The sequence below is a fragment of the Halichoerus grypus genome, chromosome 8, assembly GCF_964656455.1.
Source record: "Halichoerus grypus chromosome 8, mHalGry1.hap1.1, whole genome shotgun sequence".
NCBI classification, from domain to species: Eukaryota; Metazoa; Chordata; class Mammalia; order Carnivora; family Phocidae; genus Halichoerus; species Halichoerus grypus.
Window position 1 is genome coordinate 26,449,343 of NC_135719.1, and position 13,489 is coordinate 26,462,831.

At 50.2% G+C, this 13,489-nt stretch overlaps 1 protein-coding gene across 2 annotated transcripts in view; it reads right to left on the reverse strand.

Moving 5' to 3' along the window:
* The window catches only part of PCSK6 (proprotein convertase subtilisin/kexin type 6), a 181,271-nt gene that overhangs the window by 74,897 nt on the left and 92,885 nt on the right, over window positions 1-13,489 (reverse strand). For both annotated transcript variants that reach the window (XM_078078969.1, XM_078078968.1), the window contains exons 7-8: window positions 10,361-10,533; window positions 5,314-5,526 (exon numbers count right to left, since the gene is read on the reverse strand). In XM_078078969.1, coding sequence (XP_077935095.1) covers window positions 5,314-5,526; window positions 10,361-10,533 — 386 coding nt within the window. The remainder of the gene's footprint in view (window positions 1-5,313; window positions 5,527-10,360; window positions 10,534-13,489) is intronic.

Below are 13,489 nucleotides of genomic sequence, written 5' to 3' on the forward strand. Positions count from 1 at the left end.
ATAAAATCTTTAAAAAAAAAAGGGGGCGCCTGGGTGGCTCAGTCGTTAAGCGTCTGGCTTCGGCTCAGGTCATGATCCCAGGGTCCTGGGATCGAGCCCCGCATCGGGCTCCCTGCTCCGCGGGAAGCCTGCTTCTCCCTCTCCCACTCCCCCTGCTTGTGTTCCCTCTCTCGCTGTCTCTCTCTCTGTCGAATAAATAAATAAAATCTTTAAAAAAAGATGTCAGAGGTCAGAGGCTACTCAAGATGCTGCACCTGGACAGGTGTGGCCCCTGGTCCCAGGGACGGAAGAGGCACTAGGCAGATGCATCTCGCCAGTCAAGGTTTGTGTCTGCTCCTCGCTGCTAATCTGCTTTGCTCTCAAACATAGAACAGGGACCTGCGGCAGGAGTGAGCTAATCACAGGGTGGGGATGGGGAGATAAGGCGGCGGGCAGACAAGCAGCAGGAAACCGCACAACCTCCCGGCTGCAGATGTGTGTGCTGAGACACAAAGGTAAAAGAAGGAAACAAAGAGTGGCCCTCCATGGCAGAGTCCCCACCTGCCATAGCCCATGTTAACGACCCCCAAGTCACCCCTGACATTAGAGCAATTGGAAACAAGGGCGGGGGGTGCCCAGGTGGCCCAGAGACCACCCCTGCCTTTACCCAGAAGATCAGAGATCAGTCACAGAAGGTCACAGATCATTCTCTACCAGGATGTCCTCCTCAGATCGTTGACAGTGTCCTAAAGCACCCAGTTCCATCTGCAGCAGCAGATGAACCTGGAGTGTTCGTGACCTTCACAGGGCCTGCCGTGTGGGACAATGAAGCTGGCCGTTCTCCTTGGGAAGGCAAAGCTGACTGCAAACCGAGGGGGCTCTGCGTGCCTTCCTCTGAGGCACTGACTCCGGGCCGGGTGGGGATATTGATTCTGGACCTCATTAGCGCACAGCCTGATTTGTCCCTTGTCTTTGAACTGACGTGGAGAAGCAGCACCGTGGAATCACCACGCATGGGTCCAGCTGTGCCACACGTGCAGTGCTAGATGGGATTCTGGCCCTCGAGCTACACCCGTGCATGCTGCAGACGGCATTAAGTTTGCTAACCAGCACACCTTAAATCAGCCAGACTATCCTGGGTTGTCCAGTGGGCCCCATGTCCTCACCGGGCCCTGAAAAGTGCAAGAGGCAGAAAAGTGTGTCGGAGAGCCGAGGCAGAAGAGGGACCCAAAACATCTTTGCTGGCTTTGACGAGGGAGATAGAAGAACATAAGCCAAGGAATGTGGGCAGCCTGGAGATGCTGAGAACAGCCCTTCGCAGACAGCCCACAAGGAAACCAGAGCTCAGTCCTATAACCACAAGGAGCTAAAATCTGCCAATGACCTGAATGAGCACAGAATGAATTCTCCACTAGAGCCTCTAGAAAGGAACACAGCCCAGCCGGCACACGGATTTCAGCCTCAGGAGGCTCAGAACAGAGACGCAGTCGAGGCTGTTGCCCTGCTGACCTCCTGAACTCTGAGATAATAATTCTGTGCTGTAAAGGAAATAGTCAACAAAACCAAAAGACAACTGACAGAATGGGAGAAGATATTTGCAAATGACATATCAGATAAAGGGCTAGTATCCAAAATCTATAAAGAACTCATCAAACTCAACACCAAAAGAACAAAGAATCCAATCAAGAAATGGGCAGAAGACATGAACAGACATTTTTCCAAAGAAGACATCCAAACGGCCAACAGACACATGAAAAAGTGTTCAATATCGCTCGGCATCAGGGAAATCCAAATCAAAACCTCAATGAGATACCACCTCACACCAGTCAGAATGGCTAAAATTAACAAGTCAGGAAATGACAGATGTTGGCGGGGATGCGGAGAAAGGGGAACCCTCCTACACTGTTGGTGGGAATGCAAGCTGGTGCAGCCACTCTGGAAAACAGTATGGAGGTTCCTCAAAAAGTTGAAAATAGAGCTACCATATGATCCAGCAATTGCACTCCTGGGTATTTACTCCAAAGATACAAAAGTAGGGACCCGAAAGGCTATGTGCACCCCGATGTTTATAGCAGCAATGTCCACAATAGCCAAACTGTGGAAAGAGCCAAGATGTCCATCAACAGATGAATGGATAAAGAAGATGTGGTACATATATACAATGGAATATTATGCAGCCATCAAAAGGAATGAGATCTTGCCATTTGCAACGACGTGGATAGAACTGGAGAGTATTATGCTGAGCGAAATAAGTCAAACAGAGAAAGACATGTATCATATGACCTCACTGATATGAGGAATTCTTAATCTCAGGAAACAAACTGAGAGTTGCTGGAGTGGGGGGTGGGGTGGGAGGGATGGGGTGACTGGGTGATGGACACTGGGGAGGGTATGTGTTCTGGTAAGCGCTGTGAATTGTGCAAGACTGTTGAATCTCAGATCTGTACCTCTGAAACAAATAATGCAATATATGTTAAGAAAGAAAAAAAGAAGAAGAAGAATGTAGCAGGAGGGGAAGAATGAAGGGGGGAAATCGGAGGGGGAGAAGAACCATGAGAGATGATGGACTCTGAAAAACAAACTGAGGGTTCTAGAGGGGAGGGGGTTGGGAGGATGGGTTAGCCTGGTGATGGGTATTGAGGAGGGCACGTTCTGCATGGAGCACTGGGTGTTATGCACAAACAATGAATCATGGAACACTATATCTAAAACTAATGATGTAATGTATGGGGATTAACATAACAATAAAAAAAATAAAAAAAAAATAATTCTGTGCTGTTTTAGGCTGCTGAGTTAGGGATAATTTGTTATGAGAGCAATAGGAAACTGACAGCCACACCAACAGCAAGGCTCTAGGAGCTGATCTGCATAACCCTAGAGGATGAATTTCCCCAGTCATAACAATCCAGATCCTCTCCCCAACGGAGCATCTTCCTTCATCACATTCCGGCTGACAATCACCCAGGAGACAGGATCCAGCCTGTCTCATGCACACGCAGGTTCCTGGCAGAGACCAGCCTCCTCCTCCCCTACCCCCCCGGAGGTATCCTGCTGTTAGGAAGGGCAGCTGAGGGCAGGGAAGTCTAGACAAGGATGCAACCTCTGACCCCAGGATCCTCATCTGCAAATGGGCCTAATGATGCGTCCCTCACAGGCTTCTTTCTGGTGAAAGTCACAGCTGGTGCCTGAAACATACTTACATTCAGTAAATGGTGGCCAGTGAGGGACACTGAGGGTGTCTGGGCAGGCGGCCATGCTCCCAAGAGCAGGGGAGGCCCATGGCTGGCTCTCCAGCCTCTGAGAACTGGGGAGTGAGCAGAGGGCCCCCCTCCCCTGCAGGGAGGGGATGGCTCAACCAAGGTGGGCAGCCCCTGCTTCCTGAGACCAAACGTCATGCGTGGAACTCTGCTCCAGGTCAGCGAATGAAAGAAAGCCAAGGAATGAATGGGTGAGCGATGCTCTGCCGGGCGTTACTCCTTTTATTAAAAGTCATGTGTCAGCACCAAGCAATCCCTCCTTCCAGGCGAACACGGCTCGGCATTCGCTGGATAGAGAGGAACAGAGAGTACGGGATGGGACAGAGCCTTGATTTCCAGCTGACACCTGCCTGAACCGCACAGCCTACAAGCTGCCAACCATCTAGAGAAGTCCATCCCCTTGCAGGTTCTCCTGGAGGACTCAGAGCAAAAGCTTGGCTCTAGTTGAACTGAAAACAACCACCACCACAACAACAAAAACAAAAACCCCAGCAAAAATGCCATCCATACTCTCAGAGGAGAAGCCTAGCCCAGGAAGTACACTAAGTGATTTTCTCTTTTACCCTCCTCTTAACTGCACCCTTCTGACCCGTATGTTATTGCTCGGAGAAGAGAAGAGAAGAGGAGAGGAGAGGAGAGAAGAGAAGAGAAGAGAAGAGAAGAGAAGAGAAGAGAAGAGAAGAGAAGAGAAGAGAAGAGAAGAAAGAAAGAAAGAGAAAAGAAAGAAAGAAAGAAAGAAAGAAGGAAGGGAAGCAAGGGAAGGATGGGAAGGAAGGGAAGGAAGGAAGGAAAGAAAGAAAAAGAAAGAAAGAAAGAAAGAAAAAAAAGAATTAAGGCATTTTGTAGCTAAGGTGTGTGCACACGCAGTGTGATTAACTAAGCAAATAAAGCAGCAAGTCCTGCTCCCAGGGATGGGAGACACAGGAGTCCCAGCAGGAAGCCTCTGGTACAAAGCATTCAATGACAAGACCTCGGCCTTGAACGCCTCCAGCCAGCAGGCCTGTTTAACAAGACTCCAGCAAGCTTGTGTTCAAATGAGCTAGATTCCTAAATGAACAGGATGCCATTCAGAATCTCGGCCGCCTGTCCCAGGGGCGCGTGCTTCGTTAGAAAAGGAAAACAAATTAAGACCTCTGTTTACTAGCCCGGGCCATTGCCAGGCTGGTGGCCCAGCAGCCGTGTGGCTGACCTTTCAGCAGGTGCGGGGAAAAGCGGGGAGCAGGGAGGCTGCATGCTCCCGCCGAAGAATGTAAAAAATAAATTTACAAATAATTTCTAGAGATGTGGCTCAGCAGCAGGAGAAATAAAAAGATGCTAGTGAGCATGCTTTAAAATTAAACCATGTCTGGCCAGCTCCACGGTCTCATTTTTTTAAACGTCTGAAAACCAACTTAATGACTGTGCATTTGAATTCTGCATTAATTTCGGCTCAAAATCCTCCCCCTCTTTACTTTTCTTAAAGTAGGAAAGCCTGTGGGGAAGGAAGAAAGCACCAATTCCACCCATATGCTGAAAGAAAACAGTCCCTTTTTAAAAGGATAAATCACGCTGGTGTTCACTGAAGTGAATGGAACAGACAGAAACCACTGCTCAATTCGAAGTGGCCAGGGAAAGTCGTTTTGTTGGGGGGAAAGAACCGCCTGGAAGAACACTTGGATCTCTAAAAGGTTTCAGTATAAAACTAAGATTTTCTCTTACTCTATTTGGCACGTTGAAACTGAACCGGTCAGTTGGATCCCCAGCAATGTGACCACAGAAATTTAGAGAGCTAAAAGGAGGCATGGTGCTGAGAAGGTACCCCATTCTTAAATGCTATTTTTAGATCCCTAAAGCCAAGAGAGGGTTTTAATTGGTATTTTGTGCAAAAATTAGAAAGGCAGGCTCTGAGGGTGGTTGCCAAGGGACTGGGGTTTCCCTCAAGGCACGAGCAGTTCACCGATGGGTAAAGTCAGTACTCTGGGACCCGGGACAGACTGGCCTCAACCTGGCTCCTCTTTTTGCGAAGAGGGAAAGAAACTTGCCCCCAAAGGGCCGAAGGCGTGCGTCCTAGGCTCTCCACCTGGCCGAGAGAACTCACGATTTTCCGATCATAAAACGCGCCGCTGCTGTACGTGGTGGCCAGGGTGGACGCACACTCCTCCAGGTACCACGGCTTGTAACCGTTCTCGGTGGTGCTGCTCACGGAGATGGTGTAGATGCTGTTAGTGTAGCCATCACAGGAGCAGTGGTCCCCCTCTCTCCCGCCATTCCCAGAGGCCCAGACGAAAATGGAACCCAGGCCCTGCCGGCCCTAGAGGGGAAGAAGGAGAACAAGGCGTCAGCCCCGGCAGCCAGAACCTCGTGGGCTGGGTCTCGCGCCGGCCTGGAGTCCTTCCTTTGGAATGTCCCTTCCGAGGGTCTGAGAAGGATGTGTTCAGACCATAGGGATGCCACATGGTTCTGTGGGCTCTCCTTTCATTTTAATAGAGCACTTTTGCCTGTGGCGAGAGCCTTACAACGGCAGAATCACAGGATTGCACTGGGGCGATGGCCCAGAAAGCCCTCTCTGCTCTTCAGGGGAAAATCAAGGGCCCTCGTATGAGCTGTTCTACTCCAGAGCCATGCCTGTAATTTCCACCCTGATGACCTAGCATTGCAAAGACAAGCGGTGCCACAAGTATTACTGAGATGAAAGTTGATGGCTGAACTTATTAATTTTTCGAGCTCGAAAGCTGTGGGGAATGAAAGAGCTGGTCCTGTGGGGGCAGAGGGCGAATTTTCCTGAAAACCCAGTGGAAGAAGCACATGTCCTGGAGAGCAAGGTTTTGAAAAGAGGGGGTGGGACCATGAATTCTGGGTGAAGACTCAACAGATAAAATGGGTCATGGTCCAGAATCCATAGCCGCTTGGGGCCATCCTATGAGTTGCCCAGGGTCTCTGCCACGGGTACACATTAAAGTGGTCAGGTAGGGCACCAAGGTGCCTCAGCTGGTTAAGCATCTGCCTTCAGCTCAGGTCATGATCCCGGGGTCCTGGGATCGAGCCCCACATCGGGCTCCCTGCTCAGCGGGGAGTCTGTTTCTCCCTCTGCCCCTCCCCCTGCTCATGCTCTCTCTCTCTCATTCAAATAAATAAATAAAATATTAAAAAAAAAATAAAGCAGTCGGGTGGTCAACGCCAGTCAAAGCCAGCAGCTTCACCTGTATGTAGGTCTTTATTTTTCAGAACATACATGTGAAAGCAAGTCTTTGAAAGACAGTGGCCGTCAGGGTCGGTTCCTGCAGCTCTGTTTCATCCCACACCCACAGAATCAAGGATTTTTGACCCAACCAAGTGCTCGCCCCAGTCCCAAACACTAGTTAAAGATTAACTAACCCAAGACGGACCTGACCCATTCTGTCCGAGTGGCTGGACCCGCTGGTGATGCACAGCCAGCCCAAGAGAACGGCGCCAACACCCATCTCCATGAAACCAGACCCACAGGACTGGTTACTTTGGTGTCCTTGTCAAGGACCCTCCTTTCCAAACACGTGGGAAGAAATTGATACTTATGCTCAACAACTGGCCAATTTAAAGAAAACTTGCAACAAAATTCTGTGATCCCCATAGAGTCCAATGGAAGCCTTGCTGTTGACTGGATGCGTTACACTCACCCAAAGTTCAAGTCCACCCCGGGCTGAGCGGACCCACCTGCTCGGAAAGCCCCATGACTCTCCACTCTGTAGCCCAAGTGGACAACAGTTCCTTGCCCTTTTGTGCCCATTTGTCATGACTCTGACCTTTTCTCCAGTTTCTAACCTGAGGCTCTCAATGGAGCCCCCGGGAGGTCCCTCGTGCTCACCCAGTCCCGCTGCTCAAAGCTGCCTTACTCACACTGCTTTCCACGTCTCCCAGGCGGACCTGTCCGCATGGCCAAGAGCTCCACAGAAAGGTTACTCACATTTAGCCAAAAGGTCAACCTTCTGGAAAAAAGGCACCAAGTACTGTGGAAATGGGTGTGTCTGTGCATATAATTACCTACAGGGAGAGATTAACTGGAGGCTAGTTCAAAGAAACTAAAATCAAAATGGAAAGGTATTTAACCCAACGGAGCCTATCTTTAGTGCATGAGAATCATCTCTAAGACGCTCCCCACCCCACTCTAAATTATTTATGAAAGGCTGTCATTTTGCAAAGTGGAGCCTAGAACCTTATTGTTCCAGCAGCACAGAGAATGTCCCCAGAGAGCACTCCTCATACGTGAGCGTGCACACAGGTCACCCCATGGGGGTCTTGCTACATGGCAGACTCAGACTCGGTAGGTCTGGGGGTGCCCCGAGATTCTGCATTTCTAATGAGCTCCCAGGTGATGCCCGCATGGCTGCTTCTGGACCCCACTTTGAGGAACAAGGGCCTAAAATGCCAAAGGCCCCCATCTCCCACCTTACGCTGCGTAGTTACTCCTAGACTAATCCATTCTCCCAGGTTTGTCAAGGCATCAAACACCTCTCTCCCTCCTGCAAAGAATGAGGTGGAGGAAACACCCAGATCTGAGGTGTGACGAGATGTTTTAGCTGTCTCTGAGGATTATATTTTCACTTCCCATGTCTTGGAAGCCATGGGACAGAAGCTCTAGGGGACAGTTCTACCCTAGCCGTGAACTGGTGTTTCTGTTCAGGAGAGTCACAACCTCAACCCGATCCAAACGTATTTCAGCGCCTCGCCTGGGAGGTGAAGGGTTCATCTGTGAACTCCAAAGCACCGTGCCTGAGGGCTTGCAAATGCCTGGCATCTGGACAAGGCCAGTGTTTCCAGCCTCAGTGATGTTGCCTCTCCCCTTTGGGATGACAAGCCACGCGAGGGGTAAGGCTTCCTAAGGACCGACATCAGGCACATCTCTGGGCCAGATGATGGCCTCCGAAGTCTCCTACCACAAAACCACATCATCTACCAGAGATGAAGTCAGACTTGACAGAAAAAGACTGTAGCTGACAAATGGGGCATCGAGGAGGAAAAACAGATGGGGGGGAAATGTGGTCTGGTTTGAGACCATCAAATTTCGAGAAGGATTTTCAGTGACAACTTCACACAGCTACGATTTAAGGATCCCTATATGACAGATTTTACTTCAGAATGACTGGGGAAAAAATGGAATGACCTCAGTATTTCAAGAAACTGTGACAAGAATGACGGGGAGCCACACGGTCCCCTCTGCACCTTCTTCACTCCCCTGACAGCCCTAGTAAAGCCAGTCCTGCTCAGACTCCGGAATGCAAAGAGCCCCTCTCTGCAGCTCCCGACTTTCCAAAGCCCCACACAGGTTCAGTCGATGCAAAGCTAAGTGAAGTTGCGATACCCAACAATCATTTGAAAACAATCATTGACCTCTCCAGGAAATGGGGGGGCCCTGTCCTGAGACCTCAGATCTTTCGAAATCATCTCAGAGAAGGACACGTTAAGGATTAACACCGTTCCAAGCAGTATCTTCCACACAGAAGATGCGATCTCTAATTGACAACTTAAATTAAAGCTTAACTTTTAGGATGTCCCGCTTGTCATCAAGAGTGAGATCCATGTGATCTAGTGGGTGGTAGGAGCCGAGCACTGGGAAGATAAGATAGTTTTACTTCGCAGCCCCTTGGAGGCAGCAGCTGCCTTGGTCACACCTGAACCTTCCAGCATCCCTGGACCAGCACCTAGCACAGCTCAGGGGCTCAGCAACCTGACAGAAGCAGCCTCTGCATTTTCTTCAAGTCACGGGGGACAAAGGCAGTTGGGTGGTGTCCCAAGCATGACCATGAGGTCAAATGCCAAGGTTGGGGACATGCTAAGAGATAAATACTCAAACCCCATAAAAAAGTCATAGAAAATGACCAAACTCAATTTATCCAAAAAAGCAGTCAAATCCTATTATTTAGAAGAAAGAAAAAAGGGAACAGAGTTAAAAAAAAAAAAAAAAAATTGGTCCTCTATGGGGCAGGACTGGGGGGGGATGGGGGGGAGACAAAGAAAGGCTGCTTTTAATAGGATCCTCTGATAATATTTTATTTGTTCATTAACTACTTATTAATCACATTTTAATCATGGCACATAGGTTATAATAAAATAAGGACTTTTAAAAAACGTTCTAAAGCATAAATAATAAAAGGGACCAGAACCACCCCCGCCTTTGCAGCCCTACTGTCCTGCCTCCCATAGGAGAAGTCAGAAGTACAAATGCTGGCCCAGGGATGCTTGGACTTCCTGCCCAACCCCCACCAGCATCACCAGGCCATACCTTGTACTCTGGGCTGGGCCTTGGGCCACCCAGGGCCACCCGGACACTGACCGCAGCTCCATCTGTCTCCTCCAAGAAGCTGTCCTCGCCCAGAAATCTGCCTCACCAGCTGGCTTATAAGAACTGGGTCATCTCCAGGTCCCTCTCCGCCGCCCCCCTCCCCTGCATGTTTGACTCCCAAGGATCCAGGACTAATGATCCCAGAGTGACTGTGGGTGGGCTTCCTGGCCGGTGGAGAACAAGCCTGCCAGTCTCCTCTGCTTCCCCTCAGCCGGTCAGCGGAGAACCTGTGCTTGGATGTTTGCTCTGTTTAGTCCCTCGTGAGGCTCTACCCAAGAAATCCTAAACATGTTAGGCTGTGTGCTGGGGAGGGCAACAAGGCCAAGACTTCCTGTTTGGTGGTGGGGGGGCTGCTGCTGGATGAGTGCACACTCCGTGATGGACATGGGAAACCCCATGGCTGGGTGTTTCTGTGGGCAGGGGGACCGAGGCCCAGGACACCCCCTTCCACCTACACAAGTAACAAGCCAGGTAGTCAGACTAAGACCCCTAGGGCCCACCTGCCCACACCTCTCAGCTGGGAGCTGTCAGGCTTCTAGGCACAGAGTCCTGGGCCTGGTGGGTGACCAGCGGGCACCTGCTAGAATAGCCTCTCTATGACAAGGTGAAATCCTTCTGCTCTGGTTGGTAGAGAGCCACTCCCCTGAGCCTTGAAATGCCTTCTCCCTCACACTGGTCGTGGCACGGCAGGGCCTTCCTGGCCCCATTTTGGGGGCTCTGGCTTGTGTCACCCTAATTTTTAATTGCTAATTTTATTTATTTATTTATTTATTTTTACTATTCCCTCCCCACCCTGGCGAGATGCACCGTAGCCCTGGAAGACTCACACCTTTTTAATGCCATACTCGAAGGCCTGCTTAGCCAGTCGGCCAGGCCCGTCCACGGTCTTCCCGTCATCATCTGGTCCCCAGCTGGCGCTGTAAATGTCGATGTAGTTGGGTCTGATGCCCAGTGACTTGGCTTCAACCACATCTGTCACATCGCCGTCCAGCATGCGGATGCCTGAAAGCACACAACGAGGCCCCGTGCACGCCCGCTCGGCACTTTTCGGGGCCGCACAGACTGTGACCCTGGGGCGCAGCCGGAGAGCCCTCCACCCCCCCACCCCCGCCCCCCAGCTCAGGAATGTTCCAGCCTCATTCTGGAAAACCTCTTTCCCCATCCTGTGCTGATGTGAAGGAATTCAAATGACATCTGGGGCCACGCTGTGGTGTCCCCAGCATGGGACAGCAACAAAGGAAATGGAACCGTTTGGAAAAGATAGGATGTAAACTGTTGTAAACTGTTTCCTTGGTAGCACGCAGTCACTCTGGTATTGAAAAGTGGAACATAATAGAATGATTACGATGATTATTTCTATAATAGAGCTCCACTTTCCCTGCTGTCAACAGTTTATTTCTCTCTCTTATTTCTCTTTAAAAAAAAAAAAAAAATCACTCCCATCTCCGATTTGTAACCAGGAGTTTTTAACCTGGACGACAGAGGGTCACACCGTAGTCTCTCAAGGAGCAGGCTTCTTATATCTCAGTGTGTGTTCAGGTTTTGTGTGTCCCAGAGGGGTCTTTAGGTGGTGGGGACTACCCCTTCCTCAAGAGCACCCCAGAAGGAGAGGGAGGGAGCCACAAGCCTCTCCCATTGCCTATGTTCTTGGCCGGGGGTCCCCGCACACCCCAGGCCCAAGCTTTGTCTCCATTACTGATCACACTCCACATCTAGCAGGTATGGTGTCCCCAGGCCTCACCCAGAAAGGGGGTCTCAGCGATGCTGGCACTAACTGGGAAGCAGGGGTAATGACAGCCACCAGCACATCTTGCCTGGACACTAGCAGATACGTAAAATTGGACCTCTTGGAGACTCAGTAAACCTGGACCAGCCGACCCCAGACCAGCGCTCTAGGTGACTGCTCAGTCCCCACAGCCACCCCGTTCCGAGGCCCCCAGGAGCTCCTCCTCCACCAGGCCCAGCCCCATGTGTGCGGTGGCCGTGCCAATGAATTTTAAATCTTGAGCTATTTAAAACATAACAGAAAAGAGGACTTTTTCTGATTAGAAGCATCACATATGCTCTTTGCAGAAAGTTTGGAAAATAGAGAAATAACTAGTGATAATATTTTGGTTATTTTCTTCCAGTACTTTTCTTTGGCCCCAGCATGCACTTTCTCTCCAAGTTCTTTTTTTTTTACTACAGAACTTCATACAGAACATTTCCCTGTACCATTAAAGACTCTTCTAAGACACGATTGTAAATGGTTGCAGCTTCCCCTCCCGTGCACCCCAGCCCAGGCAGCACTCTCCCTGAGGTTCCCCTCACCGAGCAGAGAGGCCCCCAGCTCTCCCAGCCTGGGCTGGATCTATTCATGCCACATCCCAGAATCTGCGTCCACATACGGCGGGTATGCCAAGAATAGAAACTCTGAAAACGAATGATTTTAAAAGACAGAACAGTGACTTATCCCCAGGATGAAAAGAGACGGTACGGGGCTCAGGCAGGAAGAACCATGGGAAGGAGACTCTTTGAGGGGACACCCTCCCCAGGTGCTCAGGGACAGATGTTTTATGTAAATTACACTGTAATTGTGGAGATGCTCTGCTGTCACTTTTGATGGGTGGTTTGAGAGGCAGAGATCCCGAACACATAAATTTCAAATGATACCCAATCTCTCACCCAGTAACACATGGGTTGTAGACAAACAACTAAAAGCACTTTACGATTTGTCAGGGTGAGCGACTTCCTACTGACAGAGCACGTGAAGATGATTGAAATGCAGTAAACTCTTCTACCCTATCAATTCATGCTGCCCGGATTTGAGAGTTCAGGTTGCCCTGAAGTGTTCTCCTTAACATCTGCCCTGTTGTGAGCTGAGAGAGAAAAGGTCAGAGGCCCTGGGCAGGGTCCCTGGGAGGCTGAGTAGGACAGTCGTGGTTGTAGGAGGAGGGGGAGCTGCTCGAAGGTGCGCCAGGTTGGCCCTCCACTTGGGTGGGGCACTACAAGCAAACTGGAAACTCCTGCTCCAAAAGTCTGGAAACTGTACTCAAAATCCGTGTCAGAGAAATTTATAGCCAAACAACAGTAAGACTGAGGTCTGGGAGACATCAGGAGTTCAATGACAGTGCCGAGAGCCCCTCGGGAGTGTCAGCCAAACAGGCACAGGCGGTGAGAGAGGGTGCTGGAGTCGTTAGAAGAACTATTTCTTTATGGCCGCAAGGCCTTAAAAATGAGAAGTAGAAATAAATTTTACCTTCAACACTCTGTTCTACCTTCCGGATCCCCATCTATTTCCCTTCCTCTCTTTACTACCTGTGATGGACTAAATGTTTGTGTCCCCCCAACCGCCAAATTCACATGTTGAAGCACCAACCCCCAGTGTGATGAAGGTAGGAATTTTAGGAGGTAATTAGGTTTAGATGAAGTCATGAGGGTGGGGCCCCCATGATGGGCTTAGTGCCTATTATAAGAAGAGTCGGCAGAGAGCTTGCATCTCTGTCTCCACCATGTGAGGACACAGAGAAGGTAGCCATTTGTGAGCCACAAAGTGGGCCCTCACAGGGGAACAGAATGGGCCGGTACCTTGATCTTGGACTTTCAGCCTCCAGAACTGTGAGAAATAACTGTCTGTTGCTTAAGCTCCCAGTCCGTGGAATTTTGTGATGGTGGCCCAAGCTGACACAGATAAGACCTCAACTGCCTGGCTTAGGATGGCCCCTGTTTAGGCACTAAGATGGCGCCACATGGCAATTGGATGTGGACCCCTCATCACTACTCCCAAGGAGAGGCCCGTGGAACAAAACTCTCACCCACACTGTGCCTTGAAGCCGGCAGGAGGGTGATGGGGCATGCCACAGGTGACAGCCCTGCCGTGACCACCAACCAGTGGCTCTGGGAGTTTACCTCATGTCAACCAGGCCTCCATTTCCTGTAGGTCGCAATGAGGAAAGTTATTTTATCTACAGAGGTGCCA